We start from the raw sequence: 13,771 nt of genomic DNA, 5'->3' as shown, positions 1-13,771 counted from the left end.
CAGAATATTTTAAGTTACCACATTTCCCTTCTATCTTTCCAGCCAAAGAGCTAAGAACCTTATTTAATGCTCAATCACAAAAACAACATTAATCCTCATTATTTCCATAACTGTTCCCTCGTTTCCTTGATCATAATTTTCTATTTCTAATTTATTAACCTTTTTAGCATTCATGTCCATTAGTGAATACCCTATCTCTTTCCAAAAGAAAGAGGCAGAAATGAATATATAAATGTATGAATGAAGAAATGATTAAATTAACCAACAGGAAGACAGGGAAGGCTGCTTTTTCTCCTTTTAAAAACTTTAAAAATGTACTTCTTTTACAAAGGGAAGGAGGCATATGAAAGAATAAATCACTCTAACAAGATTCAAAGGATTCTTTAGGCAATTAGGGTCAATAAAAGATTCATTCTTTTCCAAAACAATGAAATGTATACAGGGACATATTTGAAAGTCACACGTTTAAGGATGGGTCAGTAGAAAAGAAGAACTGAGAGAAGAAATGGGGGTGCGGTGTTTCAAAGAGAATTTCTTAAGGCAAATGAAATTTCCAGTTGTACTTTGTGGACTATAGTTTGCCTCCGGCATTATCATTGGCATTTGCCTTAAATGCAGTGTCCAGGAATATGAACTAGTGACCTTTATGAGTCAACCTCACTGGAAGACAGCTTCCCTCCTGCTAGCTTCAAGTTTTCTACTTTATGGGACTTACGACAGATTTTTTTATAGTCTAGAATTTGTGTTGGTTTCTGGGGGAAAGGCAATGAAATCTACTTTAATTCATAAATTAAGAGTAAAAATCCATGTGTCGACAATACCCTGCAATCATCTTAATTAAGTAGCGGAACATTTTTCAAACGTAGTGCTCAATTTGTGAGTGAATTGGCTGCGACTACTGTCAGCTGGTGAGGAACACAGTAAAGGCAAGAAATGCAGATTTACTGTCAATTTCTGGCTTTGTCGGTTACTAGGTGGGTGGCCTTGACCAAATTATTTAATCTCTCAGACCCTCGGTGTTTTAATCTATACAATGGAGGGAGTACCTGTTCTGCCTACCTCACAGGGTTGTTGTGTCAAAAGTGATAATAAATTCAAGAATCTTTCAAAATATAAACTTTAAGTGACATAATAATAGGAATGTATGTGGTTTAAATAAGACTTAGAGAGGTTAGAATATTCTGAAGTCATTTCAAGATTCCTAAGCTTTCACGGCGGAACAAGAGGAATAGAGAAAAGATCATAACATGCAAGAACAGTAGGTGAAAGTTGTCAGGAAAATTCTCCAAAGCAAGACGGCCATCTTTCTTTCCAGCTAGAGTTTGCGGCACGCCTTTCAGTAAGCTACCTCTAGTCTCAATACTTGTCCTAAACCTCCTGGATTGTAACAAGTCATGTAGCTCAAGCTTATCAGCCTGTTTAAGGGAACCAGATGTGTTTTGTGGGAATGTTTTGGGACAAAGTGAATATCTGTTCTCATTTATATACAAAGCCTTCCTTACGCATATTCACAGATAAAGCCTAAATCTGACTATCAGGGTTTTTAAAAAACCAAGCATAGTCTCAGCACACCTTGAAAGTGGAAAAACACAAGTACAAATATCAGGTTTCTACTCACTTGAATTAAGGAAAATACATATAATAAGTAAACCTATTACACAGTATTCATGAGATAAGCTGGTTTTGAGATTTCTGCTTTGATTACTTCAAATACTCCAGTAGTCAATTCTGCAGTTCCTCACTGACCCACCCGAAGATTTTAGATAAGGCTTTTCATCTCAGTTCCTATTTGTGAAAGAGGAATAAACACATACATTCTATGGCTACCTTTCAGAATGTTTGGAAGTTTATTTGAAAATTACGTTTCTGAATTTCACAGAAAAAAAAAATAACTCTAGGCTGTGCTAAAATTATTAGAAGAAAAAAAAATCTTTCATTTTTTGCAAATGTTTGGAGTAACAAAAATTACCTTTGAGGACTCGCAAGTAATATTGAGATTCCAGAATGAACAATGTTGATCACACTGAGGACACATGATGATCTTGCCACCAATATCAGGATTACAAACTTCTTTGCTAAAGGAAAGAGAAAAATAAAATTTAAAAAATTTTAATGACTAGGACTTCCTTTCTAGCATCATGATAAAATCAAACATCCATTTGTGATAAGAAAATAAAACTAAATTCTCATAAAACTAGGAAAGGAACTGAACTTCATGAACCTAACAAAAACCTATAAAAAACATTATACTTAATGGTAAAATGCTAAAAGTATTTCCATTAGATCAGGGTAAAGTATCCTCTTATCACTACTTCTTTTCAGGTGGAGGGCCTTGCCGGCACAGTAAGTCAAGAAAAACAAAGATAGGATGCTGGACACAGAATCCATATACAAAATATACATAGGATCAGAAAAAGGAATTATGCCCTTACAGATCTGCAACAATTAGAAATTAATTTTTTTAAATACCATTTTTCCATATCTTAAGAAATATAAAGAGCTTAGGAATAAATCAATTCCAGATGAATAAGATTTATAGAGGAAATGATAAAACCATTCTGAAAGAGTTAAGAAGATCTATATAAATGGATATGTTATCATGTTCATAATTTGGAAGAATCAATATCTGAAGATGTTCTTTCTCCTCCATTTGAACCATAAATTCAATAGAAGAGCAAAAGCCTCAGACCACTGAAGACATTCACAAAGAACAAGGAGCTACTGGCATAGGTTAAGAAGAATTGAGCAAGAAAAAACAGAGTTTATGAAGAGACCTCTGCATAGTGAGAAGTGACGTTTGCTGCAATCGAATATCCATATGGAAAAATGTGAAATTGAACTCCTAAAGCCTATCACATACAAATCAACTCCAGGTAGAAAATGGGAATGCAGCAGTAGGAACTTTTTAGGGGAAAAAAAAAAATAGAAGGATATCTAGATAACACTGGGGTAAGGAGAAACTCCACTAATGAAAAAACAAAAAGTATAAATCATAAATGAAAATACTGATATATTCCAAATCTTATAAAACTGAGAACTTCATTAAAAGACCACAAAGGGAGGAGAAGAAAAAATAGCCACAAACTGGTAGAAGTTTTGCAACACATGAAAATGACAAAGGACTGTTTACTAGAGTATTTAAAGAATGCCTACAAATTAATAAGGAAAAAGCAACAAATTTACAACAGGGTGCAGTGCCTCTTGGGGAAGCCTCTCCGATGGACTCCTATGTCCTATGTGATGGCACTGGAGTTGTAGAATTCGTTAGCCTTGCAAATCACTCAGTTAAAAACAAACTAGCAGGGAAAACACTTCTAGAATAGCTAAGTAAAGATCTTGGAAAACCTGCTCCTCCATAAAAGCAATGAGAACGCTGGCAAAATTTATGAAAAGTAACTTCTGCAGAACTCTGGAAATTAAACAAGGGCTTACGGCAATCTGAGAAGTAAAAAGAGCTAAATCTCCAGAAAGATAGTGACCTTTGTGACATTTTAACCTGACCTATCCCCATCCCCATATCCTTAACCTAATGGTGGAGGTAAACGACAACAGCCCCACCACCATGGCAGCCTAGTAGCCACTGAAGGAGGCAGAAGTGATTTGAAGCTACCGAAAAAAAAAAAAACCCCATTCCTAGAGAACTGTCACTATTTGACTAGTCCGGAAGCTCCCTGAAAAGCTCCATTATCAGGATTTGTCATTTTTGACCCGTCTCAGAGCTCATACATACTGGACAAATGATCCTATCCCCAGAGTGTCTGTTGAAAGCATTAGAAGGAATTACTAACATCACAACTGCCTGAGGTGGCAATACCACGAGGGGCTAACAAGACGCTAATCAAAAAACTTAAAAGGAAACACTGGGGAATGAGATACCTATAGGGGGCTTTAAAAAGCTCCAATAGATCCCTAGGATTGTAGGCCATGCGCATGTGCAGGACAGCACAGGTGGCCAGGAAGGACCTGAGGAAACCTTAATCCCTCATCTCTGGCTGGCTTTGAGGTTCCGCATAAGCGGGAAGTAAAGGCTCAGGAAGACCTGCAAACTGCGGCCAAATGGTGAAGGCACTCCCCACAGACGCACAGAGCTGCTCGGCAAAGGCTCCAAGAATGACTGGTTCCCAGCATCTAAAGAAATCACCATCCAGTCATTAGCTGACAGCTAAGCTCACGAACACAGACTTCATGGTCACATGAAACGAAAAATAAAGACTGTACAGAATTTGTTCAGAAAAGTAACTAAATGAACAGCAGCAGTGATGCCAACAATAGCCACAATTGTTAAGAGGGGAAATTGGATTTCTAGATCTGCCACATAATAATATTTAAAATGCCTAGTTCTCAACAGAAAATTATAAGATACACAAAGAAACAGAAAATTTGGGTCATAATGCGGGGGCGAAAAGCAGTCAACAGAAACTGTTCCTTAAGGAAACCTAGATATTGGACTTACTAGACAAAAACGTAAATAAGCAGTTAAACATGATTGAAGAACTGAGAGGAACTCTGCCTAAAGAATTAAACTATGTTAACATCTCATCATGCAGAGAGTATCAATATATAAAATTGTTGAAGAATCAAGTAGAAATCTAGAGATACGAAAGTATAATAATTAAAATGAAAAGTTCACTAGAGAGGTTCCTTGGCAGATGACCAGCAGGGAAAAAAAATCAGCTAAGTTAACACTGGTTCACTGAGATTATTCAGTCTGAGGAGCAGAAAGAAAAAGGAATGAAGAAAAACGAACACAGCCTCAGAGACAGGTGGGACACCATCAACAATACCAAAATGCACATACTAGGAGTCCCAGGAGGAAGGGAAAGAAAGAAGGGGGCAGAAAGAATATCTGAAGAAATAACAACTGAAAAGTTCCTAAATTTGATGAAAACGTTAATTTGTACACCCAGCAAGCTCAACAAACTCCAAGTAGGATAAACTCAAAAATATCCAACCATAGGCACATCAGACTCAAAGTGTCCAAAGACAAGAGCAAAGAGAATTTTGACAGCAGAAAGAGAAAAGTGATTCAGCATGTACAAAGACTCCTCAGTAAGATAAAAAGTTGACTTCTTATCAGAAACCATAGAGACCAGAAGGCAGTGAGATGATATACTCCAAGTGCTGATAGAAAAAGATGGTCAATCAAGTATTCTATATACAGCAAAACTATTCTTTAAAAAAAAAAAATGGAGAAATTAAGACATTCCTAGATAAACAAAACCTGAATGAACATGTTGCTAGATGACCTGCTCCACAAGAACTACTAAGGAAAGTCCTCCAGGCTTAAATGGAAGGACACTAGAGAGTAACTCAAACTCACCTGAAGAAATAAAGAGCACTCACTCAGTAGAGGTAACTACACAGGTAAATAGCACATTATAAATATATTTTTGCATGTAATTATTTTCTTCTATCTGATGTAAAAGACAACTGCATAAAACAATAATTATAAAACTGTGTTGATGGGCTTATAATGCATAAAGATGTAATCTGTATGAGAATAATAGTACAAAGGGAAAAAACCTGTACGGATGCAAAGTTTCTGTATACCACTGAAATTAAGTTGGCATTAAAACTGAATGAAATTGCTTTCCAACAAGATATAATGACAATCTCCAGGGCAACCACTTAAGAAAATAACAACAACAAAAAAAGAGTAAGAAACAAAAAAACTGGAATTAAAATGGTATACTAGAAAATAGCTATTTTACACAAAAAAGGTAGTAATAGAGGAATAGGGAAAAAAGACATAAAACAGAAAATAAAAATGACATTAAATGTAAATGAATTAAGCATTCAAATGAAAGGCAAAAATAAATGAAACAGAGAAAAACAAAAATCAGCAAAAACAAAAGCTGGTTCTTTGAAAAGATCAACAAAATTGACAACTCTTTAGCTAGACTAATCGAGAAAAAGAAGAAAGTTTCAAATCATTAAACTCAGAAGTGATAGGAGGGACATTGCTATTGACCTTAAAAAATAAAAAGGATCATAAGAGAACACTGAATAATTATATGCTAACAAATTAAGTAATCTAGATGAAATAAATTCCTAGAAAGAAGTAAATAATTGAAGCTGACTCAAGAAGAAATAGAAAATCTGAATGGACCAATAGCAAGCAAAGAGACTGAATTAGTAATTAAAAAAAATTTTTTTTAGACTCCCATGAAGAAATGCCTAGGCCCAGATGGCCTCACTGGTGAATTCTATCAACCATTTAAAGAACTGACACAAATGCTCCGCATACCTTTCTAAAAATAAAGAAGTGGGAATAATTCCCAATTCATTCTATGAGACCAATGTTACACTGATACCAAAATCATACCAAGATGTCACAGGAAAACTACAGACCATTATCGCTTATGAATACAAATGCAAAAGTCCTCAAGAAAATACCAGTAAATCACATCCAGTAACACATAGAAAGGATCATGACCAGGACTGCAAGGATAGTTCAACATACAAAAATCAGTCCATGTAATATGCCATTTTAACAGAGTAACAAATAAGAACTCAGACTAGAAGACAGCCTCTCAACTTGATAGAGAACAATTATGAAAAACCCACAGCAAATGTTATCCTTACTGGTGAAAGACTCAATGTTTCCCTCTTAAGATTAATATTGTACTGGAGAGTCTAATTATGGCTACCACACAAGGAAAATAAATTCAAAGCCTCCAGACTGGAAAGGAGTAAGTAAAACTATTTTTATTCGAGATGACATGATAGTATATATTAAAATTAAATGTGCTAAAATTAAAATGTACTAAAGAACTATTAGAATTAATAAGCCAGCCCATCAAGGTTGTAAGACACAAAATCAATACATAAAAAGAATAAAATACTTAGATTTGAGAAAAGAAGTGTGAAACTTAAAGTGAGAACTATAAAATAGTTTATTAATAGAAATTAAAGAGGACCCACATAAATGGAAAGATATTCTGCGTTCACAGATCAGAAGTCTTAATATTGATCTGCAGATTTAATGCAATTCTGGCTTTTTTTGCAGAAATGGACAAGCTGACCCTAAAATTAACATGGAATGTAAGAGAACCAAAATGGCCAAAACAATCTTGAAAAAGAAAAACAAAGTTTTGAAGTTTTCAATTTCAAAACTTACTAACAAAGCTACAGTAATCAATATAGTATGCATTTGCAAAAAGGGCAGACACAGAGATCAATGGAAAACAACGGAGAGTCCATAAACAAACTCTTACACTTATAGCCAATTGGTTTTTGACAACGGGGAAAGAACAGGCTTTTCAAAAATGGTGCTGGGACCCCTGGATACACACCTGGTAAAATATGAATCACAGACCTAAATCTATAAATCTTTTAGATGATAAACACTGATAAAATCTTTATGACTTTGGATAAAAATGCTTTCTAAGATATGATACCAAAAGGACAAACAAACAATAAAAGAAAAAAATTAGGTATACTAGACTTCATTAAAATTAAAGTCCGTTGTGCTTCAAAGGAGACCATCAAGTAAGTGAAAAGGCAAACCACAGAATGGGAAAAAATATTTGCAATATATTTGATAAAAGATTTTTATTCAGGATAAAGAACAGTTTAAAAAAGACAATAAAGGGGCGCCTGGGTGGCACAGCGGTTAAGCGTCTGCCTTCGGCTCAGGGCGTGATCCCGGCGTTATGGGATCGAGCCCCACATCAGGCTCCTCCGCTGGGAGCCTGCTTCTTCCTCTCCCACTCCCCCTGCTTGTGTTCCCTCTCTCGCTGGCTGTCTCTATCTCTGTCGAATAAATAAAATCTTTAAAAAAAATAAAAATAAAAATAAAATAAAAAAGAGAATAAAAAGACAACACAATTAAGAGAGGCAAAGGATTTGAACAGAGGTTTCTCCAAAGAAGATATACAACTGGCAAACAATCACATGAAAAGGTGCTCAATATCGGTAGCCATTAGGGAAACACAAACAAATCCACGATGCCATAGCACTTCATACCCACCAGGATGACTAATACGTAAGTACTTGCAAACCCGGCAATAACAAGTGCTGATGAGGATGTGGAGAAATTGGAATCCTCATAAATTGCTACTGTGGAAGTACAGGGGTGCAGTGCAGTCACTTTGAAAAATACTCTGGTGGCCCCTCAAAATGTTAAACATAGAGTTACCATGTATTCCAGCAATTCCATTTTTGGGGGAGGATATATTCTCAAATGAGCTGAAAACAATGTTCACATCATACATGAATGTCTATAGCAGAATAAGTAATAACAGCCAAAAAGTGGAAACAACCTAAATTGACACGGCTGAACGGATAAACAATGTGGTCTCTCCATACGATGGCATTTTATTAAACCACAAAGGGGAATGATGCCCTGACACATGCTACAACATGATAAACCTTGAAAAGATCTGATGCTAAGTGAAAGAGTCACAAAAAGGCCACATACTGTACGGTTCCACTTCTGTGAAACGTCCAGAATTAGCAAATCCACAGAGACGGAGAGTAGATTAGTAGTTGCCAAGGGCTAAGAGAAGGGGGGGTTAGGGAGTGACTGCTAATGGGGATGGAGTTTCTTTTTGGGGTGATGAAAATGTTTTAAAATTAGCCAGTGGTGATGGTTGCACAACTCTGAATTTACTTAAAACCACTGAACAGCACACTTCGAAAGGGCGCACTTTATGTATGTGAATCATATCTCAATAAAGCTGTTATGCTTAAAGGGGGACATAAGCTTTAAACATAAGATTTATAGAAAATACCTATCGCATGCTCCACTTACACACGCATATTTTCAAAAGCACACAAAATGAAATGTGACAAAGAACATATAATATATGTAAAGAATGATAAAAATCAAAATTTAGTGTAGTTCTGATTTCCAAAGTGGAAAGCGAGGGAATGCAACTGAGGGAAGCACTTCCCAGGTGACAGTAACGTTCTGTTTTCTTAAACGGGTAAGGGATCATTATCCCTTATACCTCAAATACATTTTCTATTCCTGTGAATCTACTCAGCATGTAATGAACTTAACTGAAAATATTTAAATGCATGTATTTTAAATAATTTAAAAATACTTAATATATGTAATTAAAGTCCCAATAGTTCTGAGCACAGGGAGTATATCCTCAAGACCCTCCCCCAGATTTCTGTAACTAATCTGTGTGAAATAGTAGCAAACATGTGCTGTGACTGTCAAGAGTGTTTGTATAAAATGACCTGTAATGAGAACAGCCACAATGCAAGCCCCTTATAAAAATGCTACTTTTGCACTTTGAAAGTGTATTTTTGAGATGCCCTTTTGGGGGGGGGGCGTGGAACAGTATACAAAACAATGGAGAAGCCAAAGACAAATTTAGGCAAAAGGTATCAACATTCAGCCTTTGGCCCTGAACTCTTATTTTCAGCGAAGAGGAGAGTACTTCAAAGACCATCTGCAGCTTTCTAGCTAAGAAGCCATAATGGGTACAAAACGCTCAGAATTCTCCGTTAAATAGAATGGGTAATTATGCTTATACATCAGAGCTGCGGTGTAAGCTTCCTGCCTCGGGAGCCAGGCTGATATGCTTGGGGCTAGAAAAATCTGGTCATCAGCGAGCTCATTGCTGGTGCCCAGAAATTTTGATCTGGCTGTCACAGCTGGAGAGAGGCCAGGTGAACACAAGAAATTGCCTGCTTCAGGGTCGCCTCCCTTCTAAAGGTTGAAACTACCAAAAGCAGGGGAATAACACAATTCAGAACAGTGATGGCGAAATTCAGTGTTCTGGCATCCCTGCTTTTTCCCTTTAGACAGTGCAGCTGGTCTTTTAATGCTAACATCAAGCACAAACTAATTGTTTATCACTTATTTTTTTTTCTGTTACACTCTAAGGCCTAATTTTTTAAAAGTAAAACAAAACCAAAAGTATTGTTTACTTGAATTTTTAAACATCTATTTCCTAATATATATTAAAAAGTCATTTCTAAAAGCATAAAAACACCAATTTTTTTTTTCAAGTTTTGCCTTTGAAATCTTGAAGAAATCAGAGCTGCTCTTGGCTCCCATCTGAAGGGCTGAGTGAAGCATTCCTCTGGGGAGCAGAAGTTCAAGGACGATCCTCCCTCCAGACCGCCTTTCTTTTGCAAAGTATTGTCTTAAAAAAATTGGAGTGTTTCCTAAGGGTAATATTCCTGTCAGAAACTGGGCTGCATTATCTAAAAAAAAATTTTTTTCCACTTCACTTAGTTATTATACTCAGGACAAAAGGAATATATCATCCAAAGCAGTAAGTGTTCTGTGATGAGTCTTCTTTTACTAAAACAGTCTAAGACCCTGAAAATAATTTTATGCCTAATCAACTTTTCATCACGGTAACAAGGAATAAACAGAACTTACCTCCATGTACAGTTATTTTGATTAAAGTATCCATACAGAAAGCAAGCCACGCCGACTACCGCTGCCAGAAAGAGCATCTGAGTGTAGTAGCCTAGCCAAGCAAAGTAGATGCCAATCTTTTCTCCGTAATATTTCCTGAAGAAAGACAGAAATTGTTTTTAGAAGACACACGGAACCACTCTGCAGCTTCATCCTAACATTAATTTCTGATTTTAAATACTGGAGGCTCTAAGCTTAAACCTCTTACTCAATTCCTACTTAAAACATGTTCATTTTCGGGGCGCCTGGGTGGCTCAGTCGTTAAGTGTCTGCCTTTGGCTCAGGGCCTGATCCCAGGGTCCTGTGATCGAGCCCTGCATCAGGCTCCCTGCTCCGCTGGGAGCCTGCTTCTTCCTCTCCCACTCCCCCTGCTTGTGTTCCCTCTCTCGCTGGCTGTGTCTCTCTCTGTCAAACAAATAAATAAAATCTTTAAAAAAATTGTTCATTTTCATAAACTCCCCAAACGCCACTATGAAACAAGTATTTTACGTATCACAGAAGTACTGGTCAGGAGGTGAGCCTGGTGAAGCAAAGCCAATCAGAAGGGGGCAAAGGAAAGAAAAATGCTACATAGTAAGCAAATAGAGACCATCACCTTCCGGCTTTGTAAATACAAACACATCTGATACATTCTTCAAAAGACTGTTTGTAACACAAATGAAACAATGAACCTGATCAATCTGCTCCCAGTTACCTGCTTTTGCTTATCTAGAGAACTTCCTGGAGGAAATGTAACATACATCACAAATGCAAAAAAAGGACTGATAAGAGGTCACGGACCATGACTGAGGAATCCACTGCCCTGCATTCTTTATATCTAGCACTTCCATTTTCTCCTACTTTTGAAAACTGATCAGTGGAAGGGTCCCGAGAGGCAGAGCTGGAAGAAAGGAGGCAGGGTGGGAAGCAATGCCAGACTTCCTGAAAGGGAGACAGATACAGTTCGGCACTAAGAAAGAGCTGAGAGATGAGGACAGCGCACTGAGATGACGGTTAGCTGAGTGTTGCTGTTGCTGATACCTCCCTCAACTGACTCACTCCTGGCTCAGTACTGGTCCACAGAAACTGCAGATTTACTTAGCTCTTAGCTTCCTTAGAGGCCTCTATGAGACTTCCAGCTCAGTATGGAGCTGGGCTGAGGTCCTTGGGCTTAGCCTGGGGGACTCAGCTCTGAGGAAGACCTGAAGTCCTGGGAGACCTCCTTCAGACAGGAACATCCCTGGGCTGCACCAGTGGTCAGCTTCACAGGTCACAGGCTTGGCTGTAGGCCACATCCCTGGGGATAAGTAAGTGCTGACACAGACGTGCGATCAGGAGTCAGGAGGAACAAAGTGTTGCATTTTTCCGTGATTGGGGCTTTGCTGTCTGGGTCGTAGACTTCAGGCCAATGACAGGCTCAGGGTAGTGCCTGAGAAAGAAAAGCCTGGCAATGGGTTTGCAACGTCTTGGCTCTCAGGCTTTCTGTAATATGTTCTTATCAACCATCCACACTGGAAATGCCACATTTAAAATTGGAAAGAATGTTAGGGGTTACTGGTCCAACTCCCCAATAGTAAAAATACTCTGCTTCATTTAGAGCTAGTCAGGCAGTCCCTGCTTGGATACTTACCATGACATGGAGTTCATTACTTCCAAAGATATCTACAGTACTTTGGAGGCAAGAAGATCAGAAAGAATTTTTGAATCTCAGACAGAAACCTGCCTCCAAGTTTTTGCTGAAAGGCTGGGAATAATACAATAATATTCCTTCAAATAGGATATTTTTTTTTTTAAGATTTTATTTATTTATTTGACAGAGAGAGAGAGACAGCCAGTGAGAGGGAACACAGGCAGGGGGAGTGGGAGAGGAAGAAGCAGGCTCCCAGCGGAGGAGCCTGATGTGGGGCTCGATCCCAGGACTCTGGGATCACGCCCTGAGCCGAAGGCAGATGCTTAACGACTGAGCCACCCAGGCGCCCCTCAAATAGGATATTCTGATCATTCTCTTCCCGCCAAAAACATCCCAATTCTTAACACCAATTTCTAGAAATTCAGCTTTTTGATCAAAGTTGTAAGTATATACTCAGTAGGGGGTCAGATAGTTCTAGTAATTGTCACGGTGGTTCACTGCTTAGTTTTCTGTGTGCTTACCAACAATTCAATCCCAGACTTCTACCTAACATGTAATTTCTCAGTACTTTCAAACACATGAGGTAGTCTACTGATTTCATCCCCTTGAATAAATCCCATCAGACCTTCTCCAACCTGGTTTAATGATTCTCTAGCCCTGCCACAAAGCTGTCCTCTCGGATCTTTCCGTGCCTCTCTCACATTGGGAATCCCTGTTTACTGAAGCCATGTTTTTTTCTTCTTTCGTGGAGCACCTCCTTCATTACCTTGCACATTTAAATTGTGAAAACTCCTCACACTTATTAACAGCTTGACCACTACGGAATTGTAAAGTAAGAAATCACCTCCCTTGGAAATATGAAATTATTGCTCTCTTTTCTTCTACCTGCAGTGTTGTCGTTGGGGAGTTCAGTGTTATCCTGAGTCTTGCTCCTTCAAATGGAGTCTGTTTCTCTTTCTGGAGGTTCTCAGCATCTTCTTTTTGTCTTTAGTGTCCTGAGGTGTCCTGTTGTCGTGACTTGATGTCAGGCTGTGGTGACCGGCTGGCTCTATTTTCATGTCCTGAGCTGAGCACTCAGTAAGCTCCTTCCATCTGGAGGCCTATCACATTCAGTTCTTGTCCCGAGCATGCTATCAAGGTGCATAGGCCCAAGTTGTGTCTTTCCACAATGGCAGCTTTGTTTACTCATAAAGCAAGATTTGCACAATTGTAACAGGTTCGGGACTCCAAACTCAGTGACATTTCACTACGCATTTGATTTGGCTTCATACACGTTACACAGGACAAGATACGACACAAAGTCACACAACAGACAAGATACAACGAGGGTGAGAAATTAATGAACCAAACACAATCAGTCCATGAGCGTGCAGTTGAGATGAGGACTCAGTCCAGTCCGGGTCAACTCTCGGCACTTGGTGCTTACTATGTGCAAGCAGGGCAGGGTCTCTGTTATGTTCAGACACCAACTGGGAACCGTTGCCTTCCAAATGTGGTCAGACAAGAAAGAGACCGAATCTGGAGAATCTGACAGTCTGCTGCAGAAGTCTTCCCTTTTTAGAGAGGTTTCATCAGTCTTTAGCCTTTCCAGGCCTCTTCTGGTTCTAGTGGTTGTCAGTTCTCGGTTCTTCCATCATCTCTTGGCTTTGCTGATTATCGGTTCTTGGTATCGCCTGCATGTGCTGGCTCTATCTATTCTCAGCTCATCACCTTCGGCTGTCTTCCTGATTCCTGACATCACTGCTTGATGTGAGTGACCCCCTCATGCTCTCTAC

At 38.4% G+C, this 13,771-nt stretch overlaps 1 protein-coding gene across 2 annotated transcripts in view; it reads right to left on the bottom strand.

The window, feature by feature from the left end:
- ANO6 (anoctamin 6) overlaps nucleotides 1-13,771 on the bottom strand; it is a 187,159-nt gene that overhangs the window by 50,111 nt on the left and 123,277 nt on the right. For both annotated transcript variants that reach the window (XM_040642359.1, XM_040642360.1), the window contains 2 exons: nucleotides 10,349-10,483; nucleotides 1,970-2,075 (listed from right to left, as the gene is read on the bottom strand). In XM_040642359.1, the coding sequence (XP_040498293.1) occupies nucleotides 1,970-2,075; nucleotides 10,349-10,483 (241 nt within the window). The remainder of the gene's footprint in view (nucleotides 1-1,969; nucleotides 2,076-10,348; nucleotides 10,484-13,771) is intronic.

The sequence above is a fragment of the Ursus maritimus genome, unplaced genomic scaffold, assembly GCF_017311325.1.
Source record: "Ursus maritimus isolate PB19 unplaced genomic scaffold, ASM1731132v1 scaffold_26, whole genome shotgun sequence".
NCBI lineage: Eukaryota > Metazoa > Chordata > Mammalia > Carnivora > Ursidae > Ursus > Ursus maritimus.
This window is presented reverse-complemented; position numbering and strand designations above follow the sequence as displayed.